The 20,079-nt window shown below is 45.6% G+C and overlaps 1 protein-coding gene across 1 annotated transcript in view; it reads left to right on the top strand.

The window, feature by feature from the left end:
- Positions 1-1,852: 1,852 nt before the first annotated feature.
- The window catches only part of PDE8B (phosphodiesterase 8B), a 144,239-nt gene continuing 126,012 nt past the window's right edge, over positions 1,853-20,079 (top strand). The window contains exon 1 of the mRNA XM_029910918.1: positions 1,853-2,167. Within this exon, the coding sequence (XP_029766778.1) occupies positions 1,853-2,167 (315 nt within the window). The remainder of the gene's footprint in view (positions 2,168-20,079) is intronic.

Below are 20,079 nucleotides of genomic sequence, written 5' to 3'. Positions count from 1 at the left end.
AAATTATTTTGGGGAAATTTTATGGCTTGTGTTATATTGGGAGGTCAGATTAGATGACCACATTAGTCCCTTCTGACCTTTATCTATGAATGAAAAGGACTTGAGAGGTCTGTCAATTTTTGATTAGCAGCAGATTAAAGCTTTATTATGCAGTAAGCAAACCACTAGGGTGACACTCATAAATCTTATGGGATTTAAAACTTGCCATTCAAAATCAAGTGATTTAAACCTACCTCCTACAAACATTTACACAGGTCATTGACCTTACTTGAGGTTAAGGAAATTACTCGAAGTGCATAAGGTTAATCATTTCTACAAGTCCTTCACCGGAACAGGGCCTTAATTTGGTTATTATAGCATGGATGGGGGAGGAGGTGGCAGATGCATAGGCCAAGATATCAGAGTTCATTAAAATGTTTGGAATTCATTTTTTTAAACAGAAAAATAGCCTTTGTTTTTTTAAAAAAGAATGTATTTGCCCAAAAACCCCAAAACCTGTTGAGTTTTTCTACATTCTTCATATTTATGCCTTTTATGATTGAAATTTGTACTAAAGTGTTAATGAAATTATTACAGGATTTCTTTGCTTACCAACATGATTTTGATTAATATTTTTAATGAGAAATGGGTCCATTTTGAATCCTGCAAACTACCTTAATCTTTTTATGAATATTCTGACCAGTACTACAAGATCCACCCTTTTAGAGAATCAGGACTTTCTCTTGGCCCATTTTAGAACAAATCTTTAAGGTAAGGAGACCTACCGAGGAGTGAAAAGGTTTATATACATAACGTTCCTAGGAAACAAATCGCTCTCTGTCTTGATTGAGGAGCTTTTTGCCTGTATCTAGTCCAGCGAAACCATACAAATAGTGTTAATAAGATGATGCTGAAGGGGGACAGAGAGGTCTAAAGTACATTCTTGCTCCCTACTATCTTATTTGTAGCAGCTCTGAGGACAGTCCCAGCGCACTAATGCTGCCAAGGACACTAGTAGCAGCAGGTGTAGTAACAGCGGAGGTGGGAAAAGAAAGAATACAAAAAGTGGAGAGGGAGATCTGCCAAGGAGACAACGTCTTCTTGTTTTGCATCACCACCAGGATGCAGTGGCTGGGCAGCAGTAGGGAGCAGGAGTTCAAGAGAAACACCGAGCATTTGGGCTTATTAAAGTGCTCACGGTAGTGCGGGCCGGGGAGCAGAGCCCAGGGGCGAGGGGGCTGTCACAGCTGCAGAGAAAGGTTTAGGAGGCGACTCCAGGGGACATTGGGGGTGGGGGGGGTTGGAAGGGAAACTAAAATCAAAGAGCACAAGAGAGCTGAGCAAGAGACGCCGCAAAGCAGGGTGTCCTGTAGTGTGGTGCACTGGGCATGCTAATCTGCAGTTGAAGAGAGAGCCTGACCCGGGGCTGCCGACTCTGGGCCGGTGCACGGGGCTGGAGGGGCGCGCCGGGGAGCTATACAGGCACCTCCGGCCGCCGCCACAAGTGACCCCAGGCTCGCGGCACGGGAGCGGAGGCTGGCGGGCTCCTGGTAGAGGCGAGCAGCCGGGGCTGGGGGCGGGGGGATGCCCCGCGGGAGGAGCGGCCGCCTCGCTGCTCTGTGGCTGTGCGGAGAAGAGGGCCCGCCGCGAGCCCCGCAGGAGGGGGCCGGGGAGGCAGCGGCGGGCGAGCGAGGAGATAAATGGGAGGGAGCGGCACGGCGAGCGCCACAGGCAGCGAGCGGCGGCTCGGCGGCAGGCGGTGCCCGAGGCACAGCTGCACAGGGGCGGCTGCGGCCCCCAGCGGGCTGCGGCTGGGCTGGGCGCGGACCGCGCCGCGCCGCGCTGGTGGCTCGGGGCCGGCGGGGGGAGCGGGATGGGCTGCGCGCCCAGCATCCACGTCTCGCAGAGCGGTGTGATCTACTGCCGGGACTCGGACGAGTCCACCTCCCCCCACCAGACCGCCGCCCTCTCGCAGGGCACCGCCGCCACCCTGCACGGCCTCTTCGTCAAGACCGACGCGGCCGACTCCATCCCCTCGGTGCTCGCCTACCAGAGCCGCCAGCCGCCGCCCTGCCCCGGCCCGCGCCGCCAGGAGCGCAGGGAGCCCGCGGCCGCCGGCCGGGCCGGGGCGCGCCGCTGCTGCAGCAGCGCCGAGGCGGAGACCCAGACCAGCCACACCAGTGTCAAGGTAAAGGCGGGGGGCGGGACGAGGTGCCAGGTGCGGCGCGCTCACTGGGCGGGGGCCGAGTGGGGTCTGTCCCCTCCCCCCTTGCCCCGGAGGGGGCGGCCGGCCGCGCCGGGGGGCTTGGCTGGCAGAGCTGCCCCGCTCCAGGGAGCCGAGGAAGCGCCGCCCGGCGTTGCGGAGAGATGCGCCGGGGAGGATGCAGCCGCAGGGAGCCGTTGCCTTGGTGCCCACGGCATCGCTCCAGCAGCAGATGATCCCAGCCCCTCCGGCCGGGCACCGAGTCCGCGCAGAGGCTGGCCAAAGCCGGGAGCGGCGGCGCTCGGGGCCGCGGGCTGGGGACCCAGGGAGCTCGGTTTTCTCGGCACATGGAGCGCAGCGGGGACGCGCCCCGAATGCACGTGGGCCGCGTGTGCGGGCAGTAGCTTTCCAGAGGGAGATGGGTGTATGTCAACCTTGTGCTCCTCCCTCCAAAAGCTGCGGGATGCATGATACTGGTGGATGGGCGGGGGGGCGAGATTTAGTAAAGCCAGGCTTTTCTGGTCTCCAGGCAGGTACAGCGGGGATTTTCATTCTAAAAGCCTGTTTCCCCATCCCTCTGCTGGATTATTTTACTAGGACTAATACTCAGTTCTAACACTCCACGGGGTGCTGGGACAATTTTTATAGTGGAGGTGCTGAGAGCCATTGAACCAAATTGTAAACCCTCTATATCGGGGTAGGCAACCTATGGCACGCGTGCGGAAGGCAGCTCGTGAGCTGATTTTCAGTGGCACTCACACTGACTGGTCCTGGCCACCGGTCCGGGGGGCTCTGCATTTTAATTTAATTTTAAATGAAGCTTCTTAACAATTTCAAAAACCTTCTTTACTTTACATACAACAATAGTTTAGTTATATATTATAGACTTATAGCGACCTTCTAAAAACATTAAAATGTATTACTGGCACTGACCCTTCAATTAGAATGAATAAATGAAGATTCGCACACCTCTTCTGAAAGGTTGCAGACCCCTGCTCTATATAATGGAAACCACTTCAAGCCAGGGGGTCCAGCAGCACCCTTAGTTCCAGCACCTATGCACTCCACTCCAAACAAACAAAAACCACCCATATATACAGTACATGAATGCACAAGTAAGTACATCTTGGACAGACATGACTGTAGTATGGCTAGTAGTAGTTGCTGAAGTAGTTCAACAGATGGCTTTAGTCTGTGGATTCATTCGCTGGAAATCTATGGCTTGATTCCAGCCATCAGTGGTTAAGGTGTGCATTGCAGCAATGTGCATGTGAAGTGTTACAGGTTAGATGTAGTAGTTAGGAGGCTTATTATATAATGTGGTTTTGCTGTTTTTTTTCCCTTTTTGTATTTCGTTTGGTTTGGTTTTTAGGAATAGTCTTTGATTTATATTAAAGTGGCCTGGCATTTTCTCTTCATAACCCTGGAGGGTCTGTAGGAATTACTTGTTCATGGTGTCATCACACTCAAAAGGTTGTGATTGGAGACTGTGGAGGTTGTGATTGTGATACAGTTTAAGTTTAGTTACCTTCTTATGCTGTAATGATGTGACAGTACACGATAACTTAGAAATTAAAAGGTCACTATCAACTTAAAAATCACACTTCTATCTGAAATCTTTTCACTTGAAACACATAAGATTCATATAAGTGAAAGAGATTACAGGGAAAATAATTTCCTGTGGTATATTTACTCGCTTTATACATTTCATAGCATTCTGTGTATATTTAGTTTCATTGTTTCCATCATAGAGGGGACTGATCCTGCACCCTTAAAATGAATGGGAGTTTGTTGTTGACTTCAATGGGAGCAGGACTGGGGCAATAGCTAGTTAGTCAATTTCCCCTGTTGTTTGTCTGGGTGTTTCACACAGCAACATGGGAGAAAAACATTTTAAAGGATAAGAAAATGTGGTTGTAAAACCTACAAAACTTGGGGCAGATACAATTCTCCACAGTGCTTTTAACTCTCGCTCTCTCTCTCTCCTTAAAAAAAAAAAAAGTGTCTTGCTTTCAAATTGGTGTCCTTTTAAAGGGACAATATTGATTAAAAAACATATGTTATAAACAAATACATTCCTTTACCTATGTTACCAATAACTCCTTTGGCTATTACAAATAAATGTATTTTAAAAATGCAATTTAATTTTCATAACTTATGTTCTGCTTGGTTTTTACATTTCTCTCAGCGTGAACAATGAAAATCAGTGAAGTCAGTTTGACTTTTAAGTTCTTGGTTCTGCAACGTTTTGGAGTCAGACACTGCAGATGAATGTTCATTTACTTGAAAACAACTGTTTTCATTGAAATGCTTAAAAAGTGAGAATATTTCTGTTTTTAGATTTTATAAAATCTTGTTTTTACAGCATTTAAATTTTGGGCCAAATTCAAATTTCCCTTTAACTTTTGTCACTATGTTCTATAAAAGTATGCCAGAGGAATAATGCCCACACTTGTACATATTTTACATTCTGTGACTAAAGTGAGGTTGGATATTACAGAATTATTACCCATACAAAACATTGTTCAGTTCCGACCTGGTTACAGAGAAAAATTAAAAGCATATAGTTCTGTGGTGGTAGATACGTAAAACAAATTTAAAGAAAAAATATTCCGAATTTTGGCAAATCATCTGTTTATATTCAGCTGCCCATTGTTTTAACTATTATAATTCTTGGTTCTATATATTATCAGGAATGCAGCATCTCCATTGTGGTCTGAGTTGTTATCTTTAGGGAAAGAAAATAGATTCATTCATATATAGCATTATGTAGGCATGTTAACGCTGATGTCTTCATCAAATTCAAGTTTGGATAACTATGTACTATGTAGTTCTACATACATTTCCACTGCTGTTTCCTCTGTCTTTACTTTCTGTCATAAACAGTGGTATAGTGCAGCTTCTGGTTAATGCATTGCTTGCCTGAGGTGGCTACACTTCAGTGGTGGATCATTTGCATATCAGTTTGTTTATAAAACACTTTCAAGTTGATCAGTGTAATTGCGTTATCACAATATACAACTGGCATTAAAAGAGAAGTTTACCCACAGTATGTTTTCAGCCCAAAGTAATTAAAATGAAAGGTAACAAAAACTGATTGTTGTTGTTTAAAATGTCTTGCATAAACTTGATTTAAGTCCAAATAATCTGTAGCTCATTACGAGTGAGACAATGATTATAAAAATACATTTCCCCACTTACTTTTTAACAAAATGTTCTAGTCTTCATCAGCCTCAAGCATTCAAGTCTGTTAGTCAACATTCAGGGTCAGTTCCTGCTCACCTTGGTCACATGAGCAATAATGAGACTTTATGCTTATATTCTGTTCTTTTCTCTGTAGATCTCAAATGCTTAACAAGGGTTGGTAAGCATTTTACAGATAGGTTAACCAAGACGGAGTTTAACTGACTTACCCATTATCACACAGTGAGTCTGTAGCACAGTCGGAACTAGAACCCAGAGCTCCAAGCCTAATGTTCACTCTGGCAGGCTATAGCTGCAATGAGAATACTTCACTAAGGCCTGCTGTACACTACAAAGTTAGGCTGACATATGTTGCCTTGTGTTGTACACTCAACTTTGTCTCCTGCCAATGTAAGCACCCCATTTCAACAATACGGTAACACCACCTCTGAATGGCACTGAGTCATGGTCAACGTACTGTGGTTGATGCAGTGTGAGTGTAGACACCATGTTATCTACATCAACCCTCAGAGTCCTCCAGCAACTGTCCCACAATGCCTGACAGTGACCAATCTGGTCACTACGGTGAACTCCACTGTCCACAGGTCATGGATACTGGAAGCCACCCCCCTCCTCTTTTAAAGCCCCCACATATTTTTGAAATGCTTGTTCCTGATTGTCCAGCTTGATGAGCACACCTTGCTGCTCTCCCTGGTTTGCAACTGCCCAACCGATCATGCAGGCTACATGCTCCAGATGTGCTCTGGCCTGTAGACAGGAGGTATTGGATCTCTTGGGCCTGTAGGGAGAAGAGGCTGTGCAGGCCCAGCTATGAAGCAGTCATAGAAACATGGACATCTACAAGCAGATTGCACGGAGGATGCAGGTGAAGGGATCTGACAGGGATCAGCAGCAGTGCTGCATGAAGGCGAAGGAACTGCAACAGACACACCAGAAGGCCAGGGAGACCAACAATCATTCTGGTGCGGGTGCCGAGCCACAGACCTGCCACTTTTACAATGAGATACATGCTATACTTGGTAGAGACCCCACCAGGACCCCTCAGAGCACCATGGATACCTCTGAGGAATCCGAGTCACAGACCCCCTGCCGTGAATGGTAAGGAGGAGGATGGGGATATACAACCAGGGAGTCGAGCATTGCCGCAAGCCAGAATCTGTTTGAGACTCCCCCACAGTCTAGTCAGTCCCACCAGCCAACCATGGGTGAGCCCAATGCAGGGGGAGGAATCTCAGGTAAGCATGTGAATGCATTTCCCATTACAGTGTTTAAATGTACGGGTGGTGCACGACTCCGGTGTAGCAGGACACAGGTAATGAATTTTCATTAATTTGCTCGTACTAGAAGAAGTAGCGGTACAACAAACAGAGGTATTGTTATTATCTGCTTTTCGTTCCCGTGTACAGTTAGGTGGGGCCATGCAGAGCAGTTTGTTGATGTATGCAGGGATCTCCCTTGAATCGTCCTGAGAGACCTCAATGAAACTTTCATGGAGATACACTGCAATCCTCTCCCAAAAGTTTCTAGAGATGGCAGCCTTATTTCTTCCTCTGCAGAAGACACTTTCCCCACATCAGTCTGCGATTTCTTCAGCTGGCACCATTGCAGTAAACGGGTGCCTATGGGCCCATGTGGCTTCGGGATGCCAACATGGGCTGTACTCTCTGTGCCTTTGTTACCCTCACTCTGAGGGTATCAGCCAAAATCACCACCGCCTGTGGAAAATAGTGCCAAAACTCAGGGCCATTGCCCTGCACTGATACACATGGAAATAGGGGCTGAAATTTTATTGTTTCATGCAACCCAACAATTCCCTCCTTATTCCAACCCATGACCCTGCTGGGCCGTTGTCACCATGGCTGGAGCTCTGAGTGGCGGTGTGCATTGGCTCTCCAAAAGCTGAAATGTCAATAAGCATGCCTTAAACTTTAGGGGAGCTAGGGAAGGGAGTTCTGAACCGTTCGCTTTCTGTTCTGACTATACACTGGTGTGTTTTATGTGTAGCTGCTGCCATTGTGGCCTGGAGGGGTTCCCCCTCCACACCCACTGAGCACCTTAGCCAGATAAGGAGGGAAAAAAAGAGGACTCAGGAAGAGGTTCTTTGAGATCCTGCAAGCCAGTATTGCATTGGACTGTGAACAGAAGGCCTGGAGCGTGAATATTTCAGACAGGATGAAGAGGGAAAGAGCAGACAGGAGATAGGCCGAGGAGTCTGAGAGGGAGATGCATCAGGACATAATGGGGCTTCTCTGGCAGCAAACAAAAATGGCTGAAGAGTCTTGTTGACCTACAGGCTTAACAATCATAGGCTCGCCTCCTTTTGCAGTCAATAGAGAACTCCATTTTAGCACTTCCCTACACCTCCCCAACTTTCCATGTGACACTGGGGGCCGCATCCCTAATCCTCCAACTCCATCCCAGGGGACATTGAGGACAACCACAGCTTCACATGCCCTGCCCTTGAGAGACTTGTTGCTTTATATATAGGCAAAAGTAACTGAAATGGACATTACTGTTCTTTTCCCTGTGTTAGAATCTGTTCCGTTAATTTATTATGGAAGTTTTAATTGTATTTGCTTTTTAATTGCACATTGTTTTTTTTGCACTGGTTTTGATACGCAATGAAAATCTATTTTTTGGAAAATAATTCCTCTTTATTACTTCACAACATATGCTGCAGAATGTCTAGCACTAATTAAAAAACACCCACTACTTGTTATTGTTCAGGGCGACAGAACTCCTAGAATCAGCAACAAACACAGTTTAATAATTATAAATGTACAGCAAGCACTGCAAAATTAATAGGTGCATTAACAGACAGTGTTATGTTCATAAATGTATATTAGGCACCACACAATTCCTAACAGCACCCAAAACTTCAGTGCTAAGTAGAACACAGTCCCCCACACCGTATTACTGGGGCTGACTGTTAAAGTGCTCTTTCAAGGCCTCCCTCTCCCATATAGCTCCTTGTTGAGTTCTTCTAATTGCCCTTGTGTTTGGTTGTTCAAACTCAGCAGACAGCCATTCCACCTCCACCCCAGCAGCAGTTTTCCCCCTTTTGCTTCACAGATAAGCACAGGTCTGTCTCATCTTATGCGGGGGTTCCGTTCCGCGGTTAGCGCGTAAAGCGAAAACCGCGTATAGCCAAAACCCCATTGAGTTCAATGGCGGGCGAAATCGCCCGCACTACAGGTATAGTATTAAAACTATTGTTTTTCTCTTTTTTGTTTTTTTGTTTTTGTTTTTGCCGACCGCGTAAAGTTGAAATCGCGCATGTTAAATGCGCGTAAGATGCGACAGACCGGTAGGACACAACAGGCAGCTCTAAGCTTTGGGATATTTTTCTCACTGAGATCTAATCTAGTGAGTCTCTTGAGTCTACCAAAAGCACATTCAGCTGTCATATTGCACCTGCTGAGACATTAGTTGAATCTTTCCTTGGTGCTGTCAAGGTGGCTGGTGCACGGCTTCATGAGCCAGGGTAGTTAGAGGTAGACTGGGTCCCCCACGATCACTGTTGGCATTTCAGCATTGCCAGTGGTAATCCGCTGGTCAGAAAAGAAAGTCCCTGCTGCAGCTTTCTGAACAGTCCTGTGTTCTTAAAGATGTGAGCATCATGCACCTTCTCTGAACAGCCAATATTGACATAGATGAAACTTCCCTGGTAATCAACCAGTGCTTGCATACCCAGAGAGAAGTAGCTCTTTCTGTTGATGTACTCTCTGGCAAGGTGGGCTGTTGGCAAAACAGGGACATGCTTGCCATCTGTAGTTTGGGGACCCCACTGCTTCAAATCCATCCATTACATCTGGTATGTTACCAGAACCACAGTCCTGCACAGCAGAAGATTATTAATGGCCCTACACACTTGCATGACAATGGGCCCTACTGTGGATTTCCAACTCCAAAATGATTTCCTACTGACTGGTAGCAATCCAGCATTGCAAGCTGCCACAGTGCGATCACTTGCTTCTCAACTGTCAGTGCAGCTCTCATTCTGGTGTCCCTGTGCTGGAGATTTGGGGTGAGCCTGGCACACAGATCCAGGAATGTGGCCTTTCACATCCCAAAGTTCTGCAGCCACTGCTTGTCATCCCAAACCTGCTTTACAATGCAATCCCACAAGTCAGTGCTCATTTCTCAGGCACAGAAGCAGCGCTCCACCATCTGCAGCTGCTCCGTGAATGCCCCCAACAATCTTGAATTGGTTTTCATTATGCCCCACAGCAGTCTGTCCTCTACAAAATTGTCATGTCCCCTGCTGCTGCGGTTCTTCCTGCAGCTATGCAAATACTGGAGGATAGTTCGTCCTGTATTTGCAATGCTCATGACAGTAGTGCAGAGCTGTGCAGGCTCCATGCTTTTGTCAGAGATGGCAGACAGCGAAAAGTGCCATGTGGGTTTGTGGGATTTTTTTAAAAAAGGTGTGAAAATAATGCGATTTGGATGGTATATGGGGATGTAGAAAGTTGCATAATGGGAACTTAACCCCTTGCTTCCTGTCACCCTGAATGACTCTTTTCTGCCTCCTCATGCATTGCCAAAATTTCCCAGAAGACAGTGCACTGGATGAGGGTGAGTTGCACACCCAAGGGATACTTGCCCTTGGTGCACCACACTGTGTACCAACACAAGCACTCCTGTTGAGTACACACAGCATCTACACAAGGAGACAACAGTCAAGGGCATGAGTGATATACCAACTGCAGGGGCTTTACGCTGATGTAACTTTCATCAACCAAAGTTTGTAGTGTAGACATGGCCTAAGTAAGCATGCATTCTTTCCCTTAAAGATTAGTATTACATTTTGAAATTCCCACGGCTTAAGTGAAGCTTCAGCTTGATATATATTCATATTGATGATGATACTGCACAAATCTATAGCACCTTTCATTTGAGGATATCCAAGCATTTTACAAATATTAAATAATGACACCAACATCCTGTACATCAGATGGAGAAGGGATCACTTCACCCATCACTCAGATGCAGTCACTTCTGGGTGGTGCACAGCAACATTCCACAACACTTTAATAAAGAATACCATAGAAGTAAAGAATATCAGATCCGGAGGAAAGTTGGCCTTGAGTTAACAACTCAATTCTTATGCAAAGTTCTATGTTACAAGAAGTGGTCAGGTCTTCTATTTTACACCTCATCAGAAAGATGACACCTCTACTAAGAGATGGCAATATTGTTAAAAAATGTCTGTACAAAAGATGATAATGTGAAAAACTGCCCAGTGAAAACTCTCTTGTTCAAACATTCATTAAAACAATTCCTTAAGTAAGCTGAAGAAAATAACAAAAGTAGAAGTTTAAAAATTATTTTTGTCAGAAACTCTTGTCTATTAGATGTATAAGAGATTATTACCATACTTGTAAAAGAACTGTTTATCTATATTTGCTAATTAGGACTTAATTGTAAAGAAGTTGCAATACATTTACAAATTTCAGATGTTATAGAAATGTATTTACTTAAAATGTTAGTTTAGAAATACAGTATTTTTAAAGTATCAAGTGGTTAAATCTATTAATTTTGCAGATTTTAAATTAAGTTAATTTTAAATCTAACATTGCTGGCCTAAGGATCGAACTTTAAAAGGTTCTGCAGTCCATTAGTTTTCTAGTGATGCCTTGGTCCTCCTTTCTTTTCCATTTGACAGGGAGGAGAGCCAGTAGGATTTCCTTTTCTCCTGCCATTTGTCTTTGTTGTGAACTTTACCCCAGGTTTTTCTTTGCTTCCTCGAGGACAATCACAGAAGAAGCAGTTCTTGATGGAGTCTTCAAATTCTTTGTTAAAAACCTAGAAGATTTACTTTTATGAAAACAGCTCATTTGAAGCATGTCCCAGAAAGGGAAAGAAATACAGGAATCCTGTTTTATCAGACTAGTGACTATGTTAACTCTGCTGAGGAAGTTGATTCTCACTGAGCTCCTCAGTGCCCTATGGTCTTTTCACAAAGAAAAAGGAATGAATGAAAAACGTGTGACTCTGAGAAGGATAGGGCTATGGAGAGCCTTGAGAAACCTGAGCACTGAGAGAGGTGCTAGGTCCACATGGGGAGGTGCAGTTCTTCAGGCTTTCTCTTCCTTCATGGTGGTCCTTCCAAATGGATATGGTATTCTTTGCTTCTGAGACATTCTAACAAGGTCTAACTTGGAGCACTGCCTTGCACCAAGAGAAATATTCAACTCTATAAAGCAACATTTTGCCTGAGACAATTTGAACAAAGAGATTGATAGAGCTCTTAGAAAAGTCTCTTTTCTTTTTCACTATACTGCTGTTCTGATGGCTGCTACTCCACTGACTGTATGCAGCTAGAGTTCTTGTAGCACAGAAAGGGCAGATACAGGGGAAAGCCTCCTGGAAGGAGAGATTAATGAGACTGGGACTTTTCAGCTTGGAAAAGAGACAGCTAAGGGGAGATATAATTGAGGTCTATAAAATCATGACTGGTATAGAGAAAGTAGATAAGGAAGTGTCTTTTACTACTACTCATAACATAAGAACTAGGGGTCACCAAATGAAATTAATAAGCAGCAGGTTTAAAACAAATAAGAAGTATTTCTTCACACAACGTACAGTCAACCTGTGGAACTCCTTGCCAGAGGATGTTGTGAAGGCCAAGACCATAACAGGGTTCAAAAAAGAACTAGATAAATTCATAGAGAATAGGTCCATCAATGACTATTAGCCAGGCTGGGCAGGAATGGTGTCCCTAGCCTCTGTTTGTCAGAAGCTGGGAATGAGCGACAGGTGATGGATCACTTGATGATTACCTGTTCTGTTCATTCCCTCTGGGGCACCTGGCACTGGGCACTGTCAGAAGATAGGATACTGGGCTAGATGGACCCTTGGTCTGATCCAGTAGGGCCATTCTTATGTTCTTATGAAGGTGAAATCTGAGTCACTCAAGACAGCCATTTGTAGAAGCAACCTCCTTCTTCCATGATGTAACGCAACATGGAATCATGGTTTCACCATTAAGTATGGTCTGTAATGGCCTGACAGTCCTCTTACCTTTGCTATCCAAGGGCACAGTCATCAGCAACATTCTTGGAATAAACTAAAAAATGATGGTAACACAAGCAGTGTTACAATCCTGAGCCTGAGGGACATAGGATAACAATCTTCTTAGAGCTGCTCTATTATCAGGCTTGGCCTGGACAATTCTAAGCATGTAAGGGACACCAAATAACCCAGGGAAAACAGTCTTGTCATAAGCCCAGGCTTCAAATTTGTAACCATTTTCTTCTATAAATGAGTACAATAAGAAAGGCTCTGCGCAGATTTTGCTCTCGTATACCAGACTTCATGTGATATAGGTTAATTCCAAAAAATACTGTAGTTACTGTGAGAAGCAACGCTAGACAGGGAAGTCTGTGTCTGGAAGCCCTGTTATGGAATGGATGAAACAGTATCTCAAGGCAATACAAACCAGACACTTAACAAGAAAACAAAACATCCTGGCAGACAGACTTAGTTAGTATCCAATTCAGCACCTAGACATCTAATAAGGGTTCAAAAGGGATGACTGGTGAAAGGGGATGACTAGCTGCCATGGACTATGTTTGAAACCCAGGATAGATATTTTACTTCAGCCACTATCTACTGCATTTTTAGACTGGCTTTAGTTTTTGGTATAGTCAAGGCAGAAGTGGCTTCTCTCCCCAATAGCCTAGAATATTTACGAGGGAAATTAAACAAAGATCTTTCCTCCTGATCCCTTGAAGTTCAAGTGTCAGCTCTGGGAGCCCTTAGGGGAAGAGTGCAGGATGTACAGATTGGGTCTCAGCTGATAGATTAAATATTGCTCCACTGCAAGCAGAGAGTGCAGAGTCTCTCTGCATGTTCTCTCTGTAGTATGCTGTGCTGCGCAGTTCTGCTGCAGTTTGAACCTTGCATACCTGCAAAATAAAGAACCATTATTTCTCCCTATGGGAATACTAGTTGAGTTTCATCAGTCACAAAATTATGTACTAAGAATGCAGAAATAGATATTCTTATTCTTAAACCATGACTGGCTGTACTGCCGGTCAGTCGGAAATGAAAGGAGAAGCATCTCAGTAGTCACATAATGATAGATTAGGATGTAGAAGGCTTATTAACAGGTAAGCATTGTCAATTGGAGTTTGGGATTGATTCTGAGCTCTAAAAAATGAAATAATCTACATGTTCAGTTTTGCATTTTCTGAATATAAAATTGTGAAAAACCTTTCTTTTAACAATGCCTTTTTGGTTTACTGTACTGCATTTGATAGAACAGTGTTGCTGGTGGTGAAAGTGGTAAACATCTGGTTCGTTTTTCTGTCTGCAAGAAAGATGCTAAGAACAATATGTGAAAGAAATGGGGAGGGAGACAATGGAGGTAACTTGTAGGAAGGGCTTAGAGAAACATTGTGAAAAAGCCTGATCCAAAGACCACTGGAGTCAATATCTTCACTTCAACCAGTCAAATCTAGCCCTGTTTTCTTTGTTACGGTTTTCTCATAACACAAAATACTTCTGGAACATGTTAAACCTGTACGATTTTATTGGATTTCTCTTTAATATGTGTGTAATTTTTCCTAAGTCATTTTTAGTGAAGAGCAGATTAAAGGTCTTTTTACCTCTGTGTACCGGTGTGGTTGCTAGGAAATAGTATGTGAAGTGTTTCAGAGTGCAGCAGAATTAACTCTTTTTCTGAAGTGTTGTCATGGTGACTAAAAGCAATATTTTCTGGACTTTAAAAAATAAAATAAGCCAAGGATAGCAGAATTATAATTTTAAAAAGTCCTATAACAACCTTGTTGGATATTAAAATAGATGCATTATAATTAAATGTGTGAAGATCTGAAGTACAGTTTAATGTGTATTGAAAAAACACTTTTGTGGGGAGGGGAATGACTTTGTAATGATGAAAACTAGATATAAGTTTACACTTTGAGCTGGGAGGCATGCTTGCCATCTTGAAGCGACATACTAGCTGTTATCCAGCTAATGTGCTAAAAGTAGAATGTAGCCACAATAGTGCGCATACACACCTAGGATCTCTGGCATGCACTCAGGGCAGCTCACTCCTCCTGCCACTTGCGCTGCCATCACTATGGTCTATTTTTAGCATGCTAGCTTGAAGAGAGCTAGCACGAGTATGTTTCCTTGATCTGGGAATCACACCCCGAGTTAAGTGAGGTTTTTACCCACGAAAGCTTATGCCCAAATAAATCTATTAGTCTTTAAGGTGCCACCAGACTCCTTGTTGTTTTTGTAGATACAGACTAACACGGCTACCCCCCGATACTTGACCCCGAGTTTGACATGTAGACATACCTAAGTGTTTGTTTGACTCTGTGGTATATTGTTGTCTTCCATTCAGCCAGAGTTTAGTAGTCACCTTGCTACCCCAATAACTCATTGGTTTTGCAATCTAATAATAGTTTCAGTTGTCGTCTGGTGGAAACATCATCTTCATGTATAGAGGTAACTAAAGTTGGGTGATTTTTAAGGGGATTTTTTAGTTTTCCATCTCAAGGTGACTAGTTCAAATGTGGCCCAGACTGATGGTGACTGCCTGTAATTAAGGCCCTGTCTGTCATGTTCAGTTTTTACCAACTTTTACTGAATAATTCCCAGGTTTTACAAAAGCTGTTGTTCAATTTTTACTGATTTTTCACCTGAACTTTGGAAGTGCTGGAACTTCCCAGACCCAACTTCCTCCTCCAAAAGGAAAAATGGAGGCTCAGTAACCTGGGCCACCCAGGTTACTGAGCCGCCATCTCTCCTTCCCGAGCAGGGAACCAGGTCAGAAGTACTGGAATGCCTTGATTGCTGGTGTGCATACTGTTGGCAATTCTATGCCCACCATGTATACATTACCAGCTTTGCAGATAGCAGAGATAGATATTAGCTTTCAAAGCAAATATAAGTTAGTGAACTACTTCTCATGCTAAAATGGGTCAGAAATGAAAAACTGTATCTGACTCTGTTTCAGAACGCGTGTTGTTTGTTTTTCAACTTTAAAAATAAATGAAAACAGGAGACACGAGTGATATTTACTGAGAAACTTGTAATAGTTTTTTTTCAACTGATTTTTCACTCATTTTTAAACTTTTGTAATAAACACTGATAAGTTCCTGGGAAATTTTAAGGCTTACATGTGATTATTACATGTGATAGTTATTTAATAGGACTATCAGCCGGAGAAGAAGTTTCAGGCCTGAAAACAAAGTTTATCAGGCTGACAGATCTGTTATGAAGCTTAGTCTTGGGAGTAATGAAAGATTTCCCTCCCCTGTTGCCTCTCACAAATCTGCTGCAAATGCTGTTTCTCCTGAACTGCCTGCTACTACTTGCCACCAGAAGGCTGTGTGTGTACAGGAGGTTATGACTGAAGTATCTTGCAGCTGAGGGAGTCCATCTATTATAGTGATGGGGTATGAAGGTCTTACACATCTCCAGAGATGGAGACGGGACACTCACCATCACGTTAGGGTTATGGGAGTGAGGGGTTTTGGTTTTGTTTACAATCCACAGGCTGCTGAAGATCCAGCCCTCTCTCCTCTTAGGGCCTCTCATTGGGGTAATGGGCTGTGCAAAATGAGGTGCTCATTTACATGAACTATCACCACACCTTAAAATATTCTGTTACTCTAGACGCGTAAAGTTTGGGTAGTTTTTTTTTATATATATATATATATATATATATATTTGTGGTGGGAGGAAGGGAGCTCTGTACAGCAGGATATCATTTCTCCTGAATAGGCTGATGTGCTGCACAGCCTTCTGGAATCTAGGTAGCCTGTAAAGCCATAACTGTTTTTTGCAGGATAGAGCTATTAGTCCATGGTGTACAAGCATTTTCTCTTTGCAGTTCAACTGTTATCTATCTGGCCTATTCACTGATCCAGACTTTAGCCCCCAAATATTTATAGATCTTTTTCTCACTCACATGATCAATTACAACAGAACACAATGTACTAGAGTTGTACTATTTCTTTAGACTCCCATCTTCATTTACATCCCTGTGAATAGGGAGTTATTTTGGAGAATCATTGAAATACATCAGTACATATCTGCCCACCCACTTGCTGCCAAGTATTTTATATTCTGAATGCAGGAAAGGCAGAGCTTCAACTGTTTCCAAAAAGCATTTCAGTTTAATGATGACTGTGCTCATTAATAGTGCCTCAGTGCAGAACTCTTAAATATTAAATTACTTCACTCTTAAAACACACAGAATCCATTTTTAATGAAATTGTAATTAATTGATGCATTCCATGACTTCCCAAAACTAACTCCTTGGGTTAATGGCCACTGAGGGGCAACTGCTGCCCCCCTCCACTTTGGGCACAAAATGTCCTGATGACACTGGAACCAGCATGATTCCACAGCATGGGGGGGACAGGGGGGAAGTACAGGATTCCAGGAGGAGCATACCATCTGCTCTGCACAGTGCACAGTTCTGTGTTAGATCCCTGGGACTGAGTGTGTAGAGTATTTGTGTGGGCCAGGCAGGCTGGAGGAGGGGATAGCAGATCCACTACACTCCAATTGCCACCGTGGAGCTGCTCTACAGCTAATTTGTGGCCTGTTGGGAGCCATTATTTCCAGTCTCTGACCTTCATGGATCTACCCAGTGCACAGCCCAAAATATGTACAGAAGCCAGCATTTGACCCCAAATACTTAGAAATTGCGGTGATTTTAGTCAGTCACTCGGCTCTGCACTTACAGAGTATTAATGTTTTTTTCCCCCAGGGACAACAAAAATAGCATAGCTTACTCCTACTCATTCATGACAGGCTTATGTATTTCTTAGGACAAACTGTGCTCTCAGCCAGTGTGCACACATCAGTGTGATTCATTCCTGTTCAACTACAATTTGTTTGTAACTTGTTTTTTCAGACCTGATTCTCCTCTCACACTGGTTTAAGCCTGGAGTGGCTCCACTGAAGTCATTGCAGTTATACCAGTGTAAAAATCATGTAAGTGAATGTAGAATCAAGCCCTTGGTTTCAAAAAGATGGTTTTGAATCTCCTTCCTCTGTTGTTAGCTCAGTCAGTTGGGAATTATGTAGGAGACTTTCCCCCCCTCTCTTTGTTGATCTAGGAGCCTCTCTGTCTGGGATTGCTATACAAAGGGAAGCAATTTGAACTCAAGTGTTAATCATCTTCATTCTATTGCAACTTTATTTTATAACAATTATTGTTAAGTGCATTTCTAAAGGGCATATCACAACACTGTCTAGGCACCAAGGGGTAGATCCACAGAGGGAGTTAGGTGTTGCAGCCTCATTGTTGCCATGCCTAACTTTTAGGTGCCCTGTTGCCCAGAGGAATTCACAACCTCTGAATTCACAACAATAGGAGCCCAGGCTCCCTATACCATGCGTGGTGGGAGGTAGGTGGCTAAGAATTGAATCCACAGAAGCCAGGAGGCTGAGTGGGGAGCTGCCTAAATTAACCAATAGGAAATACTGAGGAGAGAAGTGTGGCCTAAGCCCTGCCCCTCAAAGAGATTTAGGCACCAAAGTCCAGGCAGGAAGGAGACTCCTATCTCTGTTTGGTATTTCCAGCCATGAACCCTCTCCAGGAATTAGGCACCTGTGACCGAATGTACCTCTGTAGTCACACTTTACACACCATTGTAATAATCTTTGTACAGAATATGCCTTGTGAGGTACCATTTGAAAACTAGTAACATACTGGTCAGTAATATGATGAAAGGTGTGTTACAATATTATATGTAAAGTTATGAACATATGCTGGAATTATGACTGAAATGTGTTTGCCAGACAAGTCTGGGGAGGGAGTAAACCTGTTTCTCAAAGACAAACTCATGCCTCTAGCCAGGTGTCAAAGTTGATTGGCAATCCCCGGTCAAGTGGCCATTCTTTGACAGCGAAGTGGAACAGGAAAAGATCAGTCTGCATTTTACCAAATGATAGCATGGAACCTTTTTCACCACAAGACTCCTGCCTCATTCCTCACAGTCGGAAGGAACTTTATCTAGGGCATAGAGTTGCCAACTTTCTAATTGCACAAAACTGAACACCCTTGCCCCTTCCCCGAGGCCCTGCCCCCTTCTCTGAGGCCCCGTCCCCACTCACTCCAGCCCCCTCCCTCAGTCGCTTACTCTCCCCCACCCTCACTCACTTTCACTGGGCTGGGGCAGGAGGCTGGGATGCATGAGGGGTGTGTGGGCTCTGGGGTGGGGCCAGAAATGAGGGGTTCAGGGTGTGGGAGGGGGCTCCAGGCTGGGGCAGGGGGTTGGGGTGCGGGAGGAGGTTTGGTGTGTGGGGTGTGGGAGGGTGCTCTGAGCTGGGGCAGGGGGTTGGGGTGTGGGAGGGTGTGTGGACTCTGGGAGGGTGTTTGGGTGTGGGAGGGGGTTCCGACCTGGGGCAGGGGTTTGGGGTGGTGGTGGAGGCGTGGGGTCTGGCAGGGAGTTAGGGTACAGGAGGGGGTTCTAACCTGGGACAGAGGGTGGAGTGGGGGTGGGGGAGCGGGGTCTGGGAGGAAATTAGGGTGCAGGAAGGGGTTCCAACCTGGGGCAGGCAGAGGGTTCAGGGTGGGGGCTCCCGCCGGGCAGTGCTTACCTCAGGTGGCTCCCAGTCGGTGGTGCAGCGGGGCTAAGGCAGGCTCCCTGCCTGCCTGCCCTGGCTTTGCGCTGTTCCCAGAAGTGGCCGCCATGTATGGCCTCTAGGCAGAGGCCTCTGCAGCTTCCATTGGCTGTGGTCAGGGCCGGCTCCAGGCACCAGCTGAGCAAGCTGGTGCTTGGGGCGGCAGATTGTTCAAGGCGGCATTCTGACCAATCCTAGGGCGGCACGGCCGCCTTTTTTTTTATGTTTTTGTTGTTGTTGTTGTTTCGCTCCGGCCGCCCTGTAGGGGGCGGCGGCGCGGAGAACCAGAGCGCCCTGCAGGGCAGTCCTCTGCCTTCCCTCCCCGTCGACCGGAGCGGAGCCCTCGCGGCAGGCGGCAGGAGGCGGCGCAGCGGGAAGGGCCACGTGGCAGTGCCCCTGCTGTAGCCCTGGCCGCCCCCTTCTCTCTCTCTCTCCCGTCCGCTCCCTCCCCCTCTGCCCCCCCCCCCAGCCAGTCCCCTTGCACCCACGCTCCGACCGCGCTGCAGGTTGGTTTTTTTTGTTTGTTTTTTGTTTGGCTTGGGGCGGCCAAAAAGCCAGAGCCGGCCCTGGCTGTGGTTCCTGGCCAGTGGGAGCTGCGGAGGCGGTGCTCAGGGCAGGGGCAGCACGTGGCGCTTCCCTGATCCCACCCACATCCAGGGGCTGCAGGGACATGCCAGTCACTTCTGGGAGCTGTGCGGAGCCAGGGCAGGCAGGGAGCCTGCCTTAGCCCTGCTGTGCTGTTGACCGGACTTTTAACAACCCGGTCAGCAGTTCTGTCCGGAGCCGCCAGAGTCCCTTTTCAACCAGGTGTTCTGGTTGAAAACTGGATGCCTGGCAACCCTACTAGCACAGCGTTTCTTAAATGTGGCCACAAAGGGTTTTTCTTGTGGCTACAGCCTCCTGGGCAGTGATTGGGGAGAGGACAAAGCAATGGCCCCTTCCCCAGGACTGCCAGCAGAGGTTGGGGCCTGCCCCCCTCTGGAGCCACAAACGCCAGAGGAGCAGACAGCCACTGTGAGTTCCCACCTTTCCAGAGGTGGTGGGCCTCAGGCTTCCGGCTTCAGCCCTTGGGTGGCAGGCGTCAGGTTCTG

Source organism: Terrapene carolina, unplaced genomic scaffold, assembly GCF_002925995.2.
Source record: "Terrapene carolina triunguis isolate 2854851 unplaced genomic scaffold, T_m_triunguis-2.0 Scaffold69, whole genome shotgun sequence".
Classification (NCBI taxonomy): Eukaryota; Metazoa; Chordata; order Testudines; family Emydidae; genus Terrapene; species Terrapene triunguis.
This window is presented reverse-complemented; position numbering and strand designations above follow the sequence as displayed.